Source organism: Eschrichtius robustus, chromosome 2 (genome assembly GCF_028021215.1).
Source record: "Eschrichtius robustus isolate mEscRob2 chromosome 2, mEscRob2.pri, whole genome shotgun sequence".
In the NCBI taxonomy this organism is placed as follows: domain Eukaryota; kingdom Metazoa; phylum Chordata; class Mammalia; order Artiodactyla; family Eschrichtiidae; genus Eschrichtius; species Eschrichtius robustus.
In genome coordinates this window covers 168822284-168846296 of record NC_090825.1, presented here as the reverse complement: position 1 = coordinate 168846296, position 24013 = coordinate 168822284, and the positions used below count along the sequence as shown (strand labels likewise).

The following is a 24013-nucleotide window of genomic DNA, read 5'->3' as shown; positions in this document are numbered from 1 at the left end:
CTGAAAAAGAATATATATATATATGCACAACTGAATCACTGTTCTGTATACCTGAAACTAACATGATATTGTATATCAACTATACTTCAATAAAAAAAGTAAAGAAAAACAGTGTTTAGCACCTTAAAATAATCATATATATATGATTATTTAGCACCTTAAAATAATCGTATACACACACATATATATGTACATATAAATTGCTATAAAAAAAGAAAAGACGAAGGGCTTCCCTGGTGGCGCGGTGGTTGAGAGTCTGCCTGCTAATGCAGGGGACACGGGTTCGAGTCCTGGTCTGGGAGGATCCCACATGCCGCGGAGCAACTGGGCCCGTGAGCCACAACTACTGAGCCTGCGCGTCTGGAGCCTGTGCTCCGCAATAAGAGAGGCCACGATAGTGAGAGGCCCGCGCACCGCGATGAAGGGTGGCCCCCCTTGCCGCAACTGGAGAAAGCCCTCGCGCAGAAACGAAGACCCAGCGCAGCCAAAAATAAATAAATAAATAAATAAATAAATTTAAAAAAAAAAAGACGAGATAACAAATGCTAGTGAGGATGTGGAGAAAAGGAAATCCTCATGCACTGTTGGTGAAATGTAAATTGGTGCAGCCCCTACAGTTAAAAATTTTTAAATAGAACTACCATATGATCCAGCAATCCCACTTCTGGGTATTTATCCAAAGGAAATAAAATCTTGATCTCAAAGAGATATCTGCACCTCCACGTCATTGCAGCATTATTTATAATAGCCAAGACATGGAAACAACCTAAGTGTCTATCAATGGATGAATGGATAAAGAAAGCATCACACTCACACACACACACACACACACACACACACACACACACACACACTGGAATATCATTTAGCCATAAATAGGAGAAAATCTTGTCATTTGCAACAACAAGGATGCACCTGAAGGGTATTATGCTAAGTGAAATAAGCCAGGCAGAGAAATACAAGTACTGTATGATTTCACATGTGGAATCTAAACAAACCATACTCAGTAATACAGAGAACAGATTGGTGGTTGCCAGAGGTGGGGAGTGGGGGAGGGAGGGGTGCAGGAAATGGGTGAAGGTAGTCAAAACGCAAAAACTTCCAGGGAACAAAAAAACAAGTAAGAGGTGTGGTGTGGGTGCTACTGGCATCTAGTGGGTGTTGGCTGGGGTCGAGGTCAACATCATACAATACACAAGACAGCCCCTCCCAACAAAGGATCATCCCACGCCAAACATCAGTACTGTGGTGGCTTGAGAAACCATGTTCTAGAGGAAAGGAATGTTCTATACCTTGGGCGGTGTGGAGGTTACATGTAAGTAAAAATTCATTGAGTCATCCACTTATGACCAGGGCATTGTACACTTTAGTGGGTAGATGTTATACCTCAACAAAAAGTTTTTTTAAATTAACTTTAAATTTTTATTTTTTAATTTAATTTTTATTTTATATTGGAGTACAGTTGATTTACAATGCTGTGTTAGTTTCAAGTGTACAGCGAAATGATTCAGTTATACCTATACCTATTCTTTTTCAGATTCTTTTCCCTTATAGGTTATTACAGAATCTTGAGTAGAGTTCCCTGTGCTATACAGTAGGTCCTTGTTGATCATCTGTTTTATATATAGTAGTGTGTATACGTTAATCCCAAATTCCTAATTTATCCCTCCCCCGGACCTTTCTCCCCTTTGATAACCATAAGTGTGTTTCGAAGTCTGTGAGTCTGTCTCTGTTTTGTAAATAAGTTCATTTGTATTATTTTTTTTTTTTTAGATTTCCCATATAAGTGATATCATATAATATTTAGAAATTTTTAAATGTAATTGGCAGAGGGCCGTGCTGAACCGAGGCCTGTCCGAATAATATTGGGCTAGCCAAAAAGTTTGTTCAGGTTTTTCCATTACATCACATGGAAAAACCTGAACAAACTTTTGGGCCAGCCCATAGTTTTTCACCTGAACAATGAGGACACGTTGCTCATTGGCTCCCTGCCTCCCTTCTTGCTCTGCTCTGAATCATTCTCCACAGCGCATCTGTTCAGACTCTCCAATGTCCTCCTCATACCACACATGGAATAAAATCTAAATTCCTCACCAAGACCTCCACAGCCCGCGGGTCTGGCTCCAGCCACCTCTCAGTCTTTTTTTCCCTCTCCTCTCCCCTCTCTCTCTGATCTACCACACTGGTCTCTTTGCTGGAAGTTGCACATGTGAGGGCTTTGCAACCTCAGGGCCTTTGCACATGCTGTTCCCTCTGTGCCTGACTCGCCTCACGACAATTTCTTTTCACGCTTCAGGCCCACCTCAGGGCCTTTGCACCTGCTCTTACCTCTGCCTGACTCTACACAACTGGCACCTTCCCATCCCTCAAGCCTCCATTGAGATATCACCTCGCCAGAGAAGTCTGCCTTCACCACCCCCCCAAACTGTCCTGCCTTATCCATCATGTGCCACTTCATCATCCTCTTTTTATATGACCCTCCTGCCCAAGCCAATTTTCTAAATTGTATCATCTATTTGTTCACTTGCTTATTGTCTCCATTTCCCCCTGGGGGGCAGGTCTGGGTCTATCTTAGTCATGGCTCTATCCCCCATGAATGACACACAATGCGCCCTCAAATACTTGTTGATAAAAAAATAAAGTCCTAGGATTTCCTCAGTGGAGTTGAGAAGGGCACCCTGTTCTATTTACTTTAGCTCTATGAGGGCTTAGCAGCCTTGGGAAATCAGCCTTCTGGGGGTGCGCTATGTGAAACCCTGTCCTGGACCCTTCCTTTCCGTCCTCGGAAACTTCTACGTCATTCTTGACCCTCTGCCCCCAACCCCACCTGAGTTCAAGCCTTCGTCATCTCTGACTTTTTGAAACGGCCTCTTTACGCATCCTCTGCCTCCACCCACCCAGAATGACCTTCCAAAAATGCAAAACTGTCCATGCCCCGCCCCTGGTCTGAATTCTTCTGTGCCTTCTCATTGCCCTCACGATCAAGTCCAAAAGTCCCCAGCCTGGCTCTTAAGGCTCATCTTGATCTGGGACCAGCCCCGCCCCCGCCCCCGCGCATTCGCCTAAGCGCTGTTTCCCCATAAACCAGGGGTTCAGCAGCGCCAGAGCATCTGGCCACGCCCACAACATTGGGCATGATCTCTCCCCTCCAAGCCTTTGCCCGGGCTGTTCCCTCTGTCAGGACTGCTCTCCCTCTCTTCACCTGACACATTCCTTCAAAGGCTTTGTTTACAGGTCCTGTGATTCATGAAGGGCCCTCGCCCTCACCTCCGCCTCCCACAGACAGCATGCTTACCTCCCGTCCAGGTTTCCAGAGCACTCTGTAACTTCCTCCGTGAAAGAGCTTGACCACACGATCACACATCTGGGTTTGGATTTCTTACAGTCCCTAGATTTGTGAATACCACAGAGGGTACCTGACACGCAGGTGTGCAAAAAAATAATAATAAAGGAGTTTCCTGACCGATTCATTTACTTACTTACCAGTCACCAGGCACCAAGCTCTGTGCATAAAGAGGTGAATGCAACAGACCCACTGCACCTCCTCTGTGGTTTCTGTGCCTCTTTGATACTTCATCCCCCTTTTGATCTTGGTGTGTAGTTATTTATATATGGTGTGCAGGACCCCTTGAATGGAGCCTAAGCTGATTCAGTCTCAAATCCAGACACATCTGGGTAATGCTGGAGGATGGATGGATTGGAAGATTTGAGGTCTATTGATATCAGGGTTTCTTCATTTTGACACTATTGATGTTTGGAGCCAGATAATCCTTTGCTGGGGGGGGGTTGCGGGGAAGAGGCCATCCTGTGCATTGTAGGGTGTTTAGCAGAATCCCTGACCTCTATCTACAAAATGCCAGTAGCACCTCCCAAGTGGTGACAACCTAAATGCCACCAGATATTGGCAACTGTCATCTGGGAGCAAAATCACTCTTAATTGAAAAACCTAATTGATTTATATTAATATCAAAGAATCTACCCCAAAGACAAAATCCAGTTAGCAAGAAGAAAAGTGACTCCAAGTGCAGCCCAGGGGTTAAAAGCTTAGAGTTCATATAAAAATTCATTGAGCTATCCACTTAGGATTTGTGGACTTTACTGGGTATACATTATACTTCCATATAAAGGAATAAAAGGGAGGGTAATATGTTATATCTCTGTGGGGTGAAGTTGGTGATATTTTACAGCTCAAGAGAAATTTGGGTTACACCGAAGTAGGCGTTTGTCCAAAGTTAGCAAATTACACCTGAGATCTGTGCATTTCACTTAACCTAAATTTGTTCTCAAAAGATAAAAATCTATATACAAATATTGAATTCTAGTTAACTCTCTGCATGATGAACTACTTAGAGGGGGATGGTACTGATAATGCAACTTCTTTGGAAGCATCAAAATTAAGATGCTTAGATACGACAGATAGAGGGATGAAGGGATGGATGGATGGATCGATCGATGAGTGGATGATGGATGGATGGATGGACAGACAGATGTGTGAGAGTGGATGATGGGTGGATGGATGGATAGACAGATGTGTGATAAAGCAAGTACGGCAAAATATGAAAGTAGAATCTAGGTGGTGGGTATATGAGGGTTCATGGCAACATTCTTTCAACTTTGCTGTATGTTTGAAATTTTTCATAAGAAGGTATTGGAAAACAATGCCTTGGGCCATGTTTTTGTGCCTAAGTTCTAATTCCTTAAAAAAAGGAAAAGATAATAGTCTATATGGATTTGGGGTCAGATTCACCTCTGACCAGGCTGTGCCCTTTCTTCCTCTGGACCTGCTTTTCCTCCCATCAGCTTGGGGCTGTGATTTATTAAGGCAGGATTACAGGCCCAAGTCCTGGAGTCAGACACACAGGGCTCAATCATGGCTCCACCACTTTGCAAATGTGCAGCCTTGGACAATGACCTCACGTTCTGTGCATCTCAAACTGGCGTTTGCAACGACATGGATGGACCTAAAGATTTATCATACTAAGTGAAGGAAGCCAGACAAAGACAAATATCATATGATATCGATTATATGGAATCTAAAAAAAGAAAAAGATACAAATGAGCTTATTTACAGAACAGAAAGAGACTCATAGACATAGAAAATGAATTTATGGTTACCAAAGGGGAAAGGGGGGGAGGGATAAATTAGGAGTTTGGGATTAACATATATACACTACTATATATAAAATAATCAACAAGGACCTGCTGTATAGTACAGGGAACTATACTCAATATAATAACCTATATTATATTTGTAATAACCTGTAAGGGAAAAGAATCTGAAAAAGAAGATATATATATCTGGATCATTGTGCTGTACACCTGAAACTAACATGACATTGTAAATCAACTATACTTCAATAAAAAAGAAGAATCATGGGGGTGGAAAAAAAAACTGGACATTGGAAGTACCTGTTTTGCAACATTGCCATTGGGGCTGAAATGAGAAACCTCGTACCCATGTAGCAAAGCTAGTGGTGACAAGAGGTGGCAATAAGCATGCTTATCTGGGAGTTTCTGTGAGACACCTCCTGCAATCGACCTGGGGGAGAACTTGAGAGACTTCAGAAAAGTGGAAGAGGATGGTAGGGCAGGGCCAAGCCAAGGAAATATTTTCTTGCAATTATTTGCAATAAATAAATAATAAAATCTCTTCATTTTCATTCCTCCAGGTGATACAGCCTGAGAAATAGGAATTCCAAAGGCACATCTGCTCTTCCTCACTTGCAGATCTTGAAAGCAGGATTAAGATGTCTTCCAGGGAATTCCTTGGTGGTCCAGTTGTTAGGACTCCAGGCTTCCATTGCAGGGGGCATGAGTTCGATCTCTGGTTGGGGAACTAAGATCCCGCATGCTGTGCAGCGTGACCAAAAAAAAAAAAAGAAAGACACCTTCTAGGACTTGCCATGGGGTCTCCAGCCCTCAGCTTAAGGGTCTATTTTACTTAGTAAGTCCCTTTACCCATATTTTCTGAGTTACGTGAAAGTGGAGGCAAAGATGATTGAAGTTTCAAGTGTGGGTGACTCCGAGGGCAGAAGCCTCGTGTTATGGGTTAAATTGTGTCCCCCCGCCCCGCAAAGATGCTAAAGTCCTAACCCCCAGTACCTATGCATGGGATTTTGGATTTTATTTGGAAATAGGTTCTTTCCAGATGATCAAGTTAAAATGAGGTCATGAGGGTGGGCCCTAATCCAATATGACTCTGTCCTTATAAAAGGGAGAGATTTGGACACAGAGACTGACATGCACAGGGAGAAGGCCATGTGAAGATGAAGGCAGAGATCAGGGTGATACATCTATAACACAAGTGTTGCCAAAGATTGCCAGCAAACCACCATAAGCTGGGAGAGAGGAGTGAAACAGACTCTGTCTCCACCACAGCCTTCAAATAGAACCAACCCTGACAACACATTGATCGTGGACTTCTATCTTCCAGAACTCTGAGATAATCCATTTCTGTCATTGAAGCCACCCAGCTTTGATGTTTTGTGACAGCATCCCTAGGAAACGAATACACCTGTATATAGCAGCAAGGAAGCCAGCCATGGGGCAGGATGAGAAAGGGCAACGATTCAATTCAAACTAACAAGTTGTTTCCAGGGGCTGCCACACGCCTGGTGCTGTGCCAGGTATGAGGATGTAGCAGTGAGCAAGAGTCACAGCCCCTGCCCATAGGGGGCTTTAGAGTGACCCGAAGGAGGCAGGCAGTAAGGAATAGCACGCATGCCATTGTGACTTCAGGTGATTTACAAGGTGGGGATTTAATCTAATCTGGGAACTTGGTGAAACTGGGGGTGGGGTGGGGGGAAGGAGGGGGTGGTGTGGAGACGTGAAGGGTGAGTAATACCAGACAAAGGGAGAGCAGAGGAGCATTTAGACAGATGGGATGACATACCAAAGCCCAAAGACTTGAGCGACCTGGGGCAGAAGTTTCCTTTCATGGGGAGAGAGACCTAGAAAGAATCTAGAGAGCCAGGTGGCGGGAGCCAAGGCAGTGGACCCGGATGTGGTTGGCAAAATCATGGTCTCCCAGAGATGTCCAAGTCCACATCCCCAGAACGTGCAAATGTGACTCTACATGGCAAAAGGGACTTTGAGGATGTGATTGAGTTAAGGATCTCGAGATGGAGAGATTATCTTGGATTATCCAGGTGGCTCAAAGTCATCACGAGGGTCCTTGTAAGAGGGAAGCGTGAGGGTCAGAGTCAGAGAAGGAGATGTGAGGAGGGAAGCAGAGGTCGGAGAGTCAGAGAGAGATTTGAAGATGATACACTGCTTTTTTTTTTTTAAGATTTTTTTTTTTTAATGTGGACCATTTTTAAAGTCTTTATTGAATTTGTTACAATATTGCTTCTGGTTTTTTTTTTTATGTTTTGGGTTTTTTTTGGCCTTGAGGCATGTAGGATCCCAGTTCCCCAACCAGGGATCAAACCCACACCCCCTGCATTGGAAGACGAAGTGTTAACCACTGGACCACCAGGGAAGTCCCTACACTGCTGGTTTTGAAGATAGAGGTAGGAGCCATGAGCCAAGGAATGTGAACAACTTTCTTGAAGCTGGAAAAAGCAAGGAACAGGTTCTCGCCGAGGGTCTCCAGAAGGAATGCAGCCCTGCTGACACCTTGATGTTAACCCAGGGAGACCCATTTTCAGACATCTGACTTCCCGAACTGTAAGATAATAAAATGGTTTTGTTCCAATCAAAAATTGGTGGAAGACCTAAATAGACATTTCTCCAAAGAAGACATACAGATGGCCAACAAACACATGAAAAGATGCTGAATATCACTAATTATTAGAGAAATGCAAATCAAAACCACAATGAGGTATCACCTCACACCCGTCAGAATGGCCATCATCAAAAAATCTACAAGGAGAGGGTGTGGAGAAAAGGGAACCCTCTTGCACTGTTGGTGGGAATGTAAATTCACACAGCCACTTTGGAGAACAGTATGGAGGTTCCTTAAAAAGCTAAAAATAGAACTACCATATGACACTACTGGGCATATACCTGGAGAAAAACATAATTCAAAAAGATACATGTACCACAATGTTCTTTGCAGCACTATTTACAATAGCCAGGACATGGAAGCAACCTAAATGTTCATCGACAGATGATGAATAGATAAAGAAGATGTCGTACATATATACAATGGAATATTACTCAGTCATAAAAAGGAACAAAACTGGGGCATTTGTAGTGATGTGCATGAACTTAGAGTCTGTCATACAGAGTGAAGTAAGTCAGAAAGAGAAAAACAAATATTGTATATTAACACATATATATGGAATCTAGAAAAATGGTACTTATGAACCTATTTGGAGGGTAGGAAAAGAGACACAGACGTAGAGAATGGACTTGTGGACACAGGGTGGGAATGGGAGGGTGGGACGAATTGAGAGAGTAGCACTGACATATATATACTACCACGTTTAAAATATGTAGCTAGTGGGAAGCTGCAGTATAGCACAGGGAGCTCAGCTCGGTGCTCTGTGATGTCCTAAAGGGGTGGGATGGGGCGGGGGTCAGAGGGAGGCTCAAGGGGGAGGGGATATATGTATACATATAGCTGATTCACTTTGTTCTGCAGCAGAAACTAACACAACATTGCAAAGCAATTATACTCCAAGAAAAAAATAAACTGGTTTTGTTTGAAGGCGTTATGTTTGTGGTGATTTGGGACAGCAGCCATAGGAAACTGATACACCAGGAGACTGACCAGTCAGGAGGGACTTCACGGGGGAGGTTCAGAGAACAGATGCCAGCTCCCCACAGGCAGTACAGAGGGATGTGAACGCCCAGCCTCCAAGAAATATTTGCCAGACGACCATGTGAATAGATGAGTCAACAAACAAGTCGGCAACCCTCATCACCATCGTCACCACTGTTTTTTTTTTTGAGCACTTACAGTATACAAAGGCACTTACTGGCAGGAACTTGTTTTATTTCTTTAAGCCTCACAACAAACTTAACAGTTACGCAATATTTCCCCCTTTGTACAGACGTGGAAACCGTGGCTCAGAGGAATCGTCTGACTTGATCAATCATTCAGTGGAGGAGAGGCAAAGGCAGGATTTGAACCCAGACAGGTCTGAGTCCAGAGCCTGCATGCGTGTACTTCAGTGTGCATTTGTTAAACAGATGAATGTACTCACAAAGGCATCCACAACCCTGCAGCTGAGATGTCCTTCCCCAGGGACCCTCCTCCAAGGAGGGGGTGGCACTGACATCTCTGGGAAGGAATCTTTGAGGAGTCCTTGAGCCTGGGCATGCAGGGATGGGGACAAAGAATCCACATCTGAGAGGCTGAAGCCACTCAGACTATCACCTAGGTATTCAGGACTATTCACCCATTTTCTTTCAAGGAAGAACTTCCCAAGAGTGGTCTTTACAATGGTGCCACAGTGACAGATTTTAATTACATGAAAATGCTCAGGTCTTGCCCAGCCTATAAGGACCTGCTACAACATTCCCCATGTGGAGTCTTTCACCCTCTACTTGCATGCCTCTAGCAATGGGGAGCTCACTACCTTATTCAACTCATGATTAATCATGATATATCAAAACTCTTATGATTAATCATGATAGCATCCCTCTATTGGTCCAAATTCTGACCTCTAGAGCTACAAAGTCTTCTTCTCTCTTCCACTGCGAGATCCCTTGGCTTTTTCTTGTCAGAGGCAGACTGGCAAAATAACGTATGTAAACGCCTACTTAGTTCCCTGCACTCATATGAAGACCCAACATCACACACTGGCTCAGCCAGCTGTTGTTAGATAGCATTCAAAGATGGTCCTCAGTGATCCCCAATTTCTGATAATCACACCCTTGTGGAACCCCCTCCCCTCGGGTGTGGGCTGGACTTAATCAGTTCAAATGAACAGAATATGGCAAGAGTGATGATATGTCACTTTCATGATTAGGTTACAAAAGATTGATGCTTTCATCTTGTCAGACTCTATTGCCTTCTGGGCTTGCATGCTTTGATGAAGCAAATGGCCACGTGGGAGAGGATCACGTGACAAGGAAGTGAGGGCGGTCTCCGGCCAAAAGCCAGCAAGAAACTGAGGGTCCTTAATCCAACAGCCACTGGGAACCGAATCCTGCCAACAGTGAACTTGGAGGCAAGTCCTTCCCCAGTTGAGCCTTGAGATGACTGAAGCCACAAATGATACCTTGACTTCAGCTTGTGAGGGAACTTGAGGCAGAGGACCCAGCTAAGCTGCACCCAGATGCTTCACCCATAGAAGCTGTGACATATCAAATGTTGTTTTAAACCTTTACATTTTGGGGGATAATTTGTTACGCAGCAATAGATGACTGATACAAATGCCCCACACAAGCTAGCGCCTGCCCACCCTGTTGACCTCATCTCACAGGACTCCCTTCTTGTTCACAACATCCCAGCCACTCCAGCCTTCTTAAAGCCCCCACAGCCATGCCACACACATTTTCTGCTTAGAGCTTTCCCAAAGGCTGTTCCATCTGCCTGAAATCCCTTTCCCTTTGCAGGATCTCTCTCACCATTGAGTCTTGGCTCAAATGCCACCTCTTCAGAGAGGCTTTCCCTGACCACCTTGTCTGAAGTCTCACCCAGCCCCTTGCTCACCCAGTTCTATGTTCACTTTTTTCTGCCTCTATGAAAGCAGAGGCCTTGATCGTTTTGCTTGCTGTGCATCGCTTGTGCTCGGCACCAGTGTGGCCACAAAGCAGGCGCTCAATAAATATTTGCCAGAAGAGTAAATGAGTGAATGAAGCTGGTGCCAACGAGACACGTCTGCTTGGTGCTTTGAGCTGGAAAACGAAGCAAAGGCAGGAGCTGGTGCCACATTCATTCCCAAATGTCCAGCACCGCCCTGTGCCCAGCTCTTGCTGGCTGGCCAGGCAGGGGTCAGTGTGCCCTTCCTTCACCCCTAGCAGAGGCTGTGTGGCATTTCTCAGCTGCAAGGAGGACTCCCTCCTGCTGCAAAATTGGTCTAGTGACTGTCATGCCCCACTGGCCTCCATGGTCTCCCGGCCACACCTGTGGGTGTCAGCCAGCTCAGGTAACACCGTGACGGGCTGCTGATCCCAAGTGGCCGCAGAAGCAGCTGGTCGGGGCTGTAAGGAAGTGTTCAGGTGGGGCCAGACCAGGAGAGCCTAGGCAAAAGTGCGCTGGCTCTCCTGAAATATACGAAGAACTCATTCAGTCTCGGGAAGGTGGTGACTTAGAGGGTCCCCAGCCAATGGCTTTAGGGAGCCGTCCTCCTGCTAATGATTTCTGTGAGCCAGGCACTGTGCTAAGCTTTTGCCATATGTTATCTCATTATATGTTCACAGAAACCCAGAGGAGAGGCATTGCTCTTACGACCACATTTTATAGATGAAGATGCTGAGGGTTAACAGGTTAAGAAATGTGTCCATCAGATGAATGAATAAAGAAGATGTGGTATATATATAGAATGGAATATTACTCAGCCAATAAAAAAATGAAATAATGCCATTGGCAGCAACATGGATGGACCTAGAGGCTTATCATACTAAGTGAAGTAAGTCAGAAAGAGGACGAGAAATACCATGATACCACTTATATGTGGAATCTAAAATACAACACAAATGAACCTATCTACAAAACAGAAACAGACTCACAGACATAGAGAACAGACTTGTGGTTGCCAAGGGGGAGGGGGATGTGGGCGGGAAGTATTAAGAGTTTGGGATTAGCAGATGCAAACTATTATATATAGGATGGATAAACGACAAAGTCCTACTGCATAGCACAGGGAGCTGTATTCAATATCCTGTGATAAACCATAATGGAAAAGAATATGAAAAAGAATATATACATGTATAACTGAGTCACTTTGCTGTACAGCAGAAATTAGCACAACATTGTAAATCAACTGTACTTCAATAAAATTTTTAAAAAAAGAAAGAAATGTGTCCACAATCAGAGAGCAGAAGAGCAGGAATTCAAACCCAGGAAGTCTGAGGCCAGAAACCAACAAGAATAATGACTGGCTTCCCCTGTCCCTCCTACCTTGACCTACACTCACCAGACAGCACTGGGGGGCAGAGATGAGCAAGAACTGAGGGGGCACGTGTGCCCCTCTAGCAGATGCTGGAAACCCCCTGCAGCAGTTCTTCCGGTGGAAATACAATGCAATTTAAAATACAATATAATTTAAAATTTTCTAGCAGCCACCCACAACAAAAGTAAAAAGAAACAGTGAAAATAAAATGAATCATATACTCCAAGGCCCAGCAAACTTTCTCTGTAAGAGAAAGTATTTTAGGTTCCATAAGCTGTGCTTATGTGCTTATGTGCTTATGTGGTTTCATAAGCTGTGCTTATGTGGTTTCTGTTGCATATTCCTTTTTGCTCTTTTTTTGTTTGTTTGTTTTGTTTTTGATTAGTTTATTTAGGGTTTGTTTGTTTGTTTTTGCCCTAGCTGTTTAAACATGTGAAAACCATTCTGAGCTTGAGGTCTGCACAAAAAAAGAGCCACAGGGCCTTTGCCCATGACCCGAAGGACTCAAGAAATGAATGGTAATCGGTTTTGAAACAGTTGAAGGAGGAAGAGGAGGGAGAAGGAGAAGAAGGCAATTAAGGTTAGCAGAGAAGGAGAAAGTGGAGAGGGGAAGAAAGAAAGAGGCAGCTGGGAGGAAGGAGAAAAAAACATCAATTAGGTCTCTGTGTCTTTCCCACCTCCCGGCCTTTGCTGGTGAACTCCTTCTCCTCCAGCTTCAATTTCAGTGCCTAATGGAAGAAACCCAGATTCTCTAACCCAGGTTAGGCCCCCTGCCAGGACCCCGGGTCCTTCTCCTCGCCTCCACATCATCGCAATCTATTGGGACAACTTGTTTGAAGCCTACCTTCACTGTTTGCCTCTGAGCTGTGTGATGCCGGGAAGGATTTGGCCGCAGTGACCTTGACCGTTGGTGTCAGGCACAACCTCAACATCTGTTAAACCAATCAGGTCAGAACCAAAGATGGTAAAACACTTGAATGAGCAATGTCAACTTGGAAGATTAAAACAGCAAGGACTTACTGTCTCTGGTCCGGGAATGGGAGGCTGGTGGGTGCCTCAGCTCTGAGCGAGGAGGGTGTGGCTGGGCAGGGGGCACTGGATGCAACAGGACCTTGGTGCCTCCTGGGTCCCATCCCTGGCTTCTGGCGCCTGGAATCTGGGAACTCAGAGGACCCGAGGAGACTGGGCTGGATGCTGCCCTTCTGATCAGCTTTCTCTTGTTCGGCTGCCTCTTGGTATCCACAGAAGAATCACTCATGTTCCTGACTCTGGACAGTGAGTGTGTCCCTGGAGGTCTCCCAGGGGAGATGGGTACATCTGTGCACAGCCCCTCAACAGAAGGCTGAGATGTGGGCACATGACGATCACCCAGAATCCCTGTGGTTGCATCCAGGCTAAGCAGAACTCTGGTGTCCAGGTGAGTAATTCCTCCTGGAGAGAAGAGAGAGAGGAGAGAGGACAAGTGTTACCTCTCTGGTAATTTAGAAAATCCTGAACCACAAATGTACTTTAAAAGAGACACTCCTCGAGGGTGTGGAGAAAAGGGAACCCTCCTACATTGTTGGTGGGAGTGTAAGTTGGTGCAGCCACTGTGGAGAACAGTATGGAGGTTCCTCAGAAAACTCAAAATAGAATTACCATATGACCCAGCAATCCCACTCCTGGGCATACACCCGGACAAAACTCTAATTCAAAAAGATACATGCACCCCCTATGTTCATAGCAGCACTATTCACAATAGCCAAGACATGGAAACAACCTAAATGTCCACTGGCAGATGAATGGATAAAGAAGATGTGGTGTATATCTGCAATGGAATACTACTCAGCCATAAAAAAAAGAATGAAATAATGCCATTTGCAGCAACATGGATGCAACTAGAGATTATTATACTAAGTGAAGTAAGTCAGAAAGAGAAAGACAAATACCATATGATATCACTTATATGTGGAATCTAAAATATGGCACAACTGAACCTATCTACAGAACAGAAACAGACACACAGACATAGAGAACAGACTTGTGGTTGCCAAGAGGGTAGGGGAGGGAGAGAGATGGAGTGGGAGTTTGGGATTAGTGGATGCAAACTGTTATATATAGAATGGATAAACAACAAAGTCCTATTTTATAGCACAGGGAACTATATACAGTCTCCTGTGATAAAACTTAATGGAAAAGAATATAAAAAAAGAATGTATATATGTGTATAACTGAGTCACTTTGTTGTACAGCAGAAATGAGCACAACATTGTAAATCAACTAACTTCAATAAAAATTTTTAAAACTGAGGCACTCCTCTGTAAACATTCCCTGAATAACAAATACCCATCATTACAAGTGAGCCTGACAAACAACTACCCAGAAGCAGCCAGAGTTGCAGCCCAATTCTTGAAGCTGCAATATTACAAATTTTAAAATGGTAGCACTACCATTTATTGAGTTGCCAGCTTATGCCAGGTACTGGCCATGCTAAATCCCACGCCGCATGACGACTCTTGTCAGTATTGGTAATATTAATGGTGGGGCTGTTTGAACTTTAATCCACATGGAAATCACTTGTTTAAATGCAAATTCGAATACAGTAGGTCCTGCTGAGATTCTTCATGTCTAACAAGCCCTCGTATGCTATTCCTTCTCCACGGTCCTTGCAGAGATTTAAAGCATGAGTATTTAGGCAAAATTGACATTCAGTGATTTTGATGGATGGACGGATGGATGCCAAAGCAATCATTAGCTCTAAAAAACTGCAAAGCCTCCTTTTTCTCTATATCTACTTTGCCCTCTACAGTGTATCCTCCTTATAGCTTAAGGTGTTTCTTAATTTTCCATTTCCAGGACAAAGATCAAAGCCTGCCTCAGCCAGCCAGGTCCAGGCTGCATGGTCTGGCTGCCATCTATTTTCTTAGCTTTTTGTACTATTTACCTTCTTGCTCTCAGGGCTCCCACAACTTTGCCAGCCAGTGATTCTTTAAAACTGCAGTGCTCCTTCTTACCCCAGGGTCTTTGCACAGACTGGTCTCTCTGTATCCAAGTAACTCCTTCTCCCTTGTAGCCAGTAATTATATCATACATTGTGTAGCTCATTTAGCTTCTGTCTTCTCACTGGAGTGAAAGCTTCAGAAAGGCAGGGATTGTATCCGTTTTGCTCACTGCTTTTCCCCAGAGCCCAAACAGTGGCTGGCAATGGACAGGCAAGGCAGTAAATACTTATTGAATGAACAAATGCCCTGTATCTAGAAATTACAGTCACACTTCTGTCATACGGAAGAACAAATCTGACTCCATATTAGATCTGTTTCTTTTACTTTAACCTTAGTATTCCATGGCTTTTGCTCTGAGTTAAGAATGGTGCCTATAGCCTGAAATATACAGGATAGCTCATTCTCAAGGCTCTGACCATCAAGGGTATAACACTTTCCCATTCACATAGAGACAAAAAGTTGCAGAACAGAGAATAGCATTTGTTTTGTGGGAGGTTTACAGGAACATCATGACCTGACCTACATGGGCAGCTGCAAGAACAAAGGATTCCTGAACCAAGAAGTTTGCAACAATCAACCAGGCTTCTCTCTCACCTTGCCTTATATATACACTACCAAATGTAAAATAGATAGTTAGTGGGAAGCAGCCCCATAGCACAGGGAGACCAGCTCGGTGCTTTGTGTCCACCTAGAGGGGTGGGATAGGGAGGGTGGGAGGGAGACGCAAGAGGGAGGAGATATGGGGATGTATGTATATGTATAGCTGATTCACTTTGTTATACAGCAGAAACTAACACACGATTGTAAAGCAATTATACACCAATAAACATGTTAAAAAAATGCTTTGCTGAAATCCTTCGGGGAGTTCAGGAGTTTTTTTGGAACATAAGCATCCCCCACCCAACACCCCCCCTTCCCGCCTTTCTCCTTGCTTGGCCCTGCAATAAACCTTTCTCTGCTCCAAACTCTGACCTTTAGGTTTGTTTCGCCTCACTGTGCATCAGGCACATGAAATTGCGTTCAGTAACACTTCTTGCTCAAGAGAGCCCAAGCTTTGGCTGACACCGATTCTGAAAGAAATTTCTCCAATGGATCATTGCAATTGGGCCAAATGGGGTGCTGAGTGATGCCCAGCAGATCGTGTGCACCGAGACATTGGTACTATAAATGCAATGTTGCCTTTCAAACCATTAGTTTCTGTAACGCCCCTGGCCGCAAGCCAGGATTGAGGTTTCAGCAGAAGATTTTGTTCAATGTGGGTTTCTCAACCTTGCCCTATGGATATTTGGAACTTACTGCATAATTCTTTGTTGTCAGGGTTGTTCTGTGTATTGTAAGATGTTCGGCAGCATCCCTGGCCTCTCCCTACTAGATGCCATAGCGTCTGCCCCTCTCTCCAGGTGTGACAAACAAATGTCTCCAGCCATTGCCAAATGTCCCCTGGGGGCAAAATCAGCCCAGTTTGGACCCAATGGATTAAAGCTTGCTGGTGGTGGGCCATACCAATGAGGGATACAGGTTACTTTCTGGTGGTCTGGCTTGATCCAAGAATTACATTTATACTATCTACAGCAGAGGTGCATAATATCTAGGGAGTCGTGGATCCACTGGAGAATCTGATTAAATCTATTAATTCTCTGGGTGCAGAGAGGGGATGCACAGATACCCAAGCCACTTCCCTAAATATTCAGGAAGATTACTGACCATCTGTAGTCTATTTACACCCTACGCAGGAGTTTATGGACTTCAGTCTAAAAACCCCTAATTAAAAAAAATTGGATGGTCTGTGCATCTTTGAGGCATTTTTCTCATTAATATAGTATTTATGCATGTAGACCCCTCCTCATTCAAAGTGAAAAAGGAATATAGAGTTACACACAGCAAGCTAAAACTTAAATGAGGAGATCAGAGGGAAAAAATGAAGCAATGTCTAAAAACGTTGATGCCTATTTTTCATGTTAACAAAGCGCCTTATATTAAGTCAACATTGGGTATAACTGACTCTGAGCCAATGTAAAGGGAGAAATGTAACCAGCTTATATGTTCCATTGTCCTAAGGGAATACCCCAAGATGAGGCCAATATTTTCCCTCTATTTTTCTTTCTCTCTCCCCTTCCCCATTTTTTCTTCAGTAATTTCCTCAGAGTGCAATTTTAGGCTCACCAAGGACCAAACATTTGAGTCCATAGGGAATTTATTGAAATGGTTTTGTTACCGACCAGGGTTCTTACACTCCTTAATCAATAGAAATTGACAAGAGGCCAGACAGGAAATTCAGGCAAGGCTTGGAGTGAAAACAGGTAACAGGTTCCCTTGCTCCCTGAGGGGTGGGGGGGCAAGCTGATCCCTTTTATGGTGTGAGGGTAGAGGTGGGTCCAGGGGTCAGGCCAGAGGGGTGGTCTGCCCACCCGCTGGTGGTGCTGTGTGCAGTGTGCATGCCCAGTACCCTGCTTTTGCTCCCAACTCCTCAGAAGTGGCAGTTGGGTTTTTTGGTCTTTTTGTATCTTTTCTCCAGAAATTGCCCCAACTGCACATGCACGCAGTTATTTTTAGTCCCTTATAGTTTCTTTGTATTTTGTTGCCTGAGGAGAGGAGATGTGTGTCCAGGTGCAAGCACTGCAGCAAAGGGTTCCAGGTCCCAGGTTTCAGGTCCCAGCCTGTCTCAGTTTCAGCCTACTCAAAAAAATTTTTTTAATACAGGAATCCCTAAATGCCAGTTATTAAATGCCAGCATGACTTTGAAAAGCCTTCTGGCCTGGTGCCTGCTGCCTAGCAGGATCTGGGTAAAGGTCATTCTTGTTATTTAATTATAATTGGCATAACCACTCAGCAAGGTGGGTGTTACCTAGAGACATCTTACAGGTAGGGAAACCGAGGCTCAGGGAGAAGGTGTGGCAGCGTCACAGAGCTAGCAAATGTCAGGGTGCTGTTTGTAACATAGTAACATTCCCAGAAAAGCATCACAGTTGCAGATCAGCCTGGCATATCCTGGGAAATAGGACAGACTCCAAGCTGATGATATAGAAATATGTGGGGAATAGATATAGTGCCCATCTCTCAAAGCCAGCAAGATTCATTTCCCAGCAACCAGAGGAAAGGTGTTTCCCAGACAGGTCATCACACACCTTGCCAGGTGCTGGGATGACACCTGAGGGGGAGAAAACAGCAGGTGTGAGCGCCCAGAGAAAAGAACCTATTCTAGGACAAATCATCCCCAGAGGGCTGGGCCCCTCCTGACTTGGGGCTAACTCACCACTTTCCTCTTCAGATGAGTGACCAGGGTCACGCACACACACCTGGGAGGTTAATGGGCTCAGCAGACACTGAGAAGCCTGATTTGAAGTGGAAAGCTTTTAAAAAATTAAACATTGAATGTACAGTTCCAGGAATACAATGCCACGGGCCCCCACAGGCCCTTGAGAAAGCCACAGGAATGGGGAAGATAATGTTCCCTAAAGGATAAGATCTCAAACATGTATCCTTGCCAACACTTGTGGTCTCTGATATCAGCCATTCTAAAGTGTGAAGGGAGACTTTCCTGGTGGTCCAGTGGTTAACACTTCACGCTTCCACTGCTGGGGGCACCGGTTCGATCCCTGGTCAGGGAAATAAGGTCCTGCATGCCATGCTTTGCTGGCCAAATAAATAAATAAATAAATGAAATAAAGACAAAAGTAAGTTTAAAAAATAAATAAAAATAAAATAAAGTGTGAAGGGACATCTCACTGTGGTTTTGATTGGCATTTTCCCCATGATTACTGATGCCCAGCACCTGTCGGCCATTTGTATGTCTGTGGAAAAATGTATATTCAGTTCCTCTCCTTGTTTTTTTTTTTTTTTTGGCTATAGAAGATCTTAAATGCTTTCAACACACAAAAAAAGAAATGGTAATTATATGATGTGATAGAGGAGTTAGCTGAACTCTGATGGTGATAACTTTGCAATATATCATTGTATCAAATCACTACATTGCACATCTTTTTTTTTTCTTCAAATAGCTTTTTCTTTTTTTTTTAAAATTTATTTATTTATTTTTGGCTGTGTTGGGTCTTCGTTGCTGTGCGCAGGCTTTCTCTAGTTGCTGTGAGCAGGGGCCACTCTTCATTGCGGTGCGCGGGCCTCTCATTGCGGTGGCTTCTCTTGTTGCAGAGCACGAGCTGTAGGCGCATGGGCTTCAGTAATTGTGGCACACAGGCTCAGTAGTTGTGGCTCGCGGGCTCTAGAGCACAGGCTCAGTAGTTGTGGCGCACGGGCTTAGTTGCTCCGGGGCATGTGGGATCTTCCCGGACCAGGGCTCGAACCCGTGACCCCTGCATTGGCAGGCAAATTCTTAACCACTGCACCACCAGGGAAGCCCTACATTGCACATCTTAAACTTACACAACATTATATGTCCATTGTAGCTCAAGAAACCTAGAGGAAAAAAAAAGATCTCAAGCATGCAACTGAGAAATGGGAAACTCCTGGGTGGGTATTTTGTCCAGAGCAAACTGAGAATGAAGGACGCTCAGAGCAATGAAGAGCCTGGTGTTGCCCAAGCCTTTCTTCACGGGCAGCTAGCAAGCCCCAGGCTGGGGTCACATGTGACAGTGAAACCCCTTAGTTACGTAGGAGGCCCTTGGGGTTGTCCCTTCTGTGGAAAAAAATCTGCCTTTTTTCCTCCTAGCAGCTGTTGGCAGAAAGGCCATGGGGACGGTCAAGTTTGGGCTTTAAAATCAGTCAAATCTGGGCTGAAACCCTGGCCTCTCTCCTTGCCTAAAGTCTGCAATTTTTACCAGGTCACCGAATGCCTCTACGACTCACTTTCCTTATCTTTAAAATGAAGATAGTAATAGGTGGAACCTTATTAAATTGTCATTTTTGTGGCTGAAAACCAATATTGACAATTTCCTGTGATTCCACGTAATGCTTATCGCCTGAGGTGTCTGTGGGGATTGAAAGAGATCATTCACATGGTGTGTAGTCACTGCTCAATACAACAAAATATTTAAAATATTTTGTTAATTATTTTTCAATGTTTTTATTGATTGTATTTATTTAAAAAGTATGTAACAAATTTGCTATCTTAACCTTTTTTAAGTGTACAGTTTATTGATACTAAGCACATTTATATTATCGTGCAACCATCACCACCACTCATCTCCAGAACTCTTTTCATTTTGCAAAACTGAAACTCTGTCCCCATTAAATGCTAACTCCCCATGACCCCCTCCCCTAAGCCCCTTGTAACCTCCATGCTACTTTTTTTTTTTTTTAATCTTCTTTTCCCCATCCCCCAGCTTCTGGTAAACCACCAGTCTATTCTCTGTTGCTATGAGTTCAGCTTTTTGTTGTTGTTTTGTTTTTTAAGATTGCACAATTCAGGGAATTCCCTGGCAGTCCAGTGGTTAGGACTCCAAACTTTCACTGCCTGGTCGGGGAACTAAGATCCTGCAAGCTGCATGGTGCGGGGGGGAAAAAAAAAAAAAAAGATTCCGCAACTCAGTAGCAAGAAAACCAAGTAATCCAATTGAAAAATGGGCAGAGGACCTGAATAGACATTTTTTCAAAGAAGATACACAAATGGCTAACAGGTATATGAAAAGGTGCTCTACATCACTAATCACCAGAGAAATGCAAATCAAAACCACATATGAGCCTCAAGCCTGTTAGATGGCTATTCTCAAAAAGGCAAGAGATGACAAGTGTTGGTGAGGATGTGGAGAAAAGCGAGCCCTGTTGCACTATTGGTGGGAATGTAAATTGATGCAGCTACTATGGTAAAGGGTCTGGTGGTTCCTCAAAAAAATTAAAAAATAGAACTACCATATGATCTAGCAATCCCATTTCGGGTATACATCCAAAAGAAATAAAGTCAGTTTTGATCAATTATCAGTATCATTTTCAGATCACGATAGACTGAATTTTCCTTCATTCAGAAGAAATGGGATGATCGGCAATCAGAGTAATTGAAGGCTCACCCTCATGCATTTGGGAGGAGCAGGGAAAAAGCTCAAAGTTGCTATTTAAATTTTTTTAATTAATTAATTTTTAAATTGAAGTATAGTTGATTTACAATGTTGTGTTAATTTCTGCTGAACAGCAAAGTGATTCAGTTATACATATATATATAAACCATCCCTCCCCCACCTCTCCTCCCCCTTGGCAACCACAGCTGTTTAATTTTTAATTGGAAAGAGGTACCTTACAACTCTAACGAGAAATTTGAAAAGTTGTGTCATCAGTGTAAAAGGAAAAAATGCAGAATGATTTCTATAATGTCATTACAAATATGTAAATGTTTTGGTTAAAAATTGTAAAGATAAGACACTCTCAAATACCCAAAAGATGTAAATACCCACAAAAGAACAATATCAAAAGGTAATAGCAGTCAGCTGCTTTTGTATGGTGTGGTTATGATTTTTTCCCTCTCTCTTAGTGGTTAGATTTTCAATTCCATAAACTCCTTGAAGGCGAGCTTACCCCAGGTGGAGCTGAGTGCCTGGTGCAATACCTGTTTGCTGAATGAATAAATGAATCAGTCCACTCAGTATTCAGTACCCGTTTGCTGAGTGAGTAAGTGAAGATACTTTTAGTGTTGCGCATTTGAACGTAGCCCTCTATTCAACAGGTGAAGAAAAATAGTCAAAATGAGCCTGTGTAATTGACCCAGAAAACTTTTCTTCCTCCTCTGAACTATGATAGTGACCATTTGTGTGGAATGAAAAAGCCCCTTATCTGAGAGTCTTGGGTCTCCTAACCTGTGTGACTTTAGAAAAGTGAAACTGTTGTAAAGTAATTAGAAAGTGATGAGTTTTGAGTATTGATTACTTTTATTTTAATGTAAGAACTATAACTTTATATCATTTTTAACAATGGTTGTGTGTATCAACTTGCTTGCAAGGTTATGGAGAATTTCACAACCGTCTCTTGCTAGCTGGTACAAACAATGCAAGAATTTTAATCTCACCCCTTCTGACTGAGGTAGGAGATAAATGGGTCCCTGGGCTGAGCAGCTGGAATTTGTCAAGCAGAGTAATTTGGAGCTTTGTCTTCCTTAGACACGCCAAGGACAAAGTTAGTGGCAGGAACTGAGCTCTGCTGGAGTAAAGAGATAGGACGACCACATGTGCAGGAAGTCTCCTTGGGGGTCATAAAGGGAGGGGGCGCCACCCCATAATAGGTGATGTCAAACCTCCCATTAGCCTCTGCGCTGGAATCCGTCTTGGTAAAAAGATGTGCATGCATGTTGGGGAAGGCCTTGGACAGGTCAGGTGTGGGAAAAGAAACAAGATAACTTGCCAGAGGAGAGCAAAGACCCTGAGAACTGCCCTGTGTAATTGATGTAACTGCCTCTTTACTGCACTCCTCCTCATTAGGGAGGACACCACACCCTTGCCTTGCTTCTGTCTTAAATAAATAGACTACTTCTCTGTGTGCTCTCCCACATATTGTGCTGTGCTAATAATAATAAACGTTGTACCTGTTTTAACAGTTTTTGCCTCCTTGAAACATTCTTGCTTTCAAATCGAGCAAGAGCCTGGGCAACTTTGCTTCTAGCCTCTAGCCCCTGGTGGTCTAGCAGCTAGGATTCCTGGTTTTTATCCAGGCTACCCAGGCTCAATTCCTGGGCAGGGAACTAATATCTCTCTTCAGGACTGCTCACTGCTGTCTCTCCGAGATCCTGATCGTGTCCCACCAAACACTCTCCTAGGTCATGGCATGCCTTCTTCTTATTTTATTTTTTCCCTAGCCTTCTGTTTATTTTCTTTAACAGCTTTATTGAGATACAACTTACATATGATACAATTCACCCATCTGAAGTGCACAATCTGACAATGTTCAAAACCATCACCAGTTTTAGAACATTTTTGTCAGCTCAGAAAGAAACCCTGTACTTTTAACTATCACCTCCAACCCCACCATCAACTCCCACCCCTAAGAAACCACTAATCTACTTTCTGTCTCTATACATGGCCCTGTTCTGAACATTTTCATATGAACAGAATCATACAATGTGTGGTCTTTCTTGACTAACTTCTTTCACTTAGAATAATGTTTTCAAGGTTCATACATGTTGTCACATGTATCAGTATTTCATTTTTTTATGGCCAAATAATATCCCACTGTATGCATATACCACACTTTATTTATCCATTTATCAGTTGATGGACATTTGGGTTGTTTCCACTTTTTGGTTGTTATGAATGGTGCTGGTATAAACATTTTAGTATAAGTTTTTGTGTGGACATATGCTTTTATTTCTCTTGGATATATATACTTAGAGTGAAATTGCTGTGTCATATGTTAACTCTGTTTAACTTTCGAGGAACTGCCAACTTGTTTTCCAAAGCAGCTGCACCAGATGATATTCCTCAGCGACATATAAGGGTTCCAATTCCTTCACATTCTCACCAACACTTATTATCTGACTTTTTGATTCTAGCTATCCTAGTGGTTATGAAGTGGTATCTCACTGTGGTTTTGATTTGCATTTCTCTGATGAATAATGATGTTGAGCATTTTTTCATGTGCTTATTGGCCATTTGTATATCTTTTTGGGAGAAATATCCATTCAGATATCTTGACCATTTTTATATTGGGTTATTTTTATTTTTATTTTTAAAATTTTATTTATTTTTGGCTGCATTGGGTCTTCGTTGCTGCACGTGAGCTTTCTCTAGTTGCGGCGCACGTGGGCTACTCTTCGTTACGGTGCGCGGGCTTCTCATTGCGGTGGCTTCTCTTGTTGCAGAGCATGGGCTCTAGGCACAAGGGCTTCAGTAGCTGCAGCACACGGGCTTCAGTAGCTGTGGCGCACAGGCTCATTTGCTCCGCAGCATGTGGGATCTTCCCAGACCAGGGATTGAACCCCTGCATTGGCAGGTGGATTCTTAACCACTGCGCCACCAGGGAAGTCCCTATTTTTATTATTGAGTTGTAAGAACTCTTCATATATTTTGGATACAAGTTCCTTATCAGATATGGGATTTTTGAATTTTTCTCCCATTCAGTGGGTTACCTTTTCACAATTATCTAGTTTTA

At 43.5% G+C, this 24013-nt stretch overlaps 1 protein-coding gene across 1 annotated transcript in view; it reads right to left on the bottom strand.

Moving 5' to 3' along the window:
* The window catches only part of MUC16 (mucin 16, cell surface associated), a 139075-nt gene that overhangs the window by 88209 nt on the left and 26853 nt on the right, over positions 1-24013 (bottom strand). Inside the window, exon 2 of the mRNA XM_068534971.1 lies at positions 13029-13439. Coding sequence (XP_068391072.1) covers positions 13029-13439 — 411 coding nt within the window. The remainder of the gene's footprint in view (positions 1-13028; positions 13440-24013) is intronic.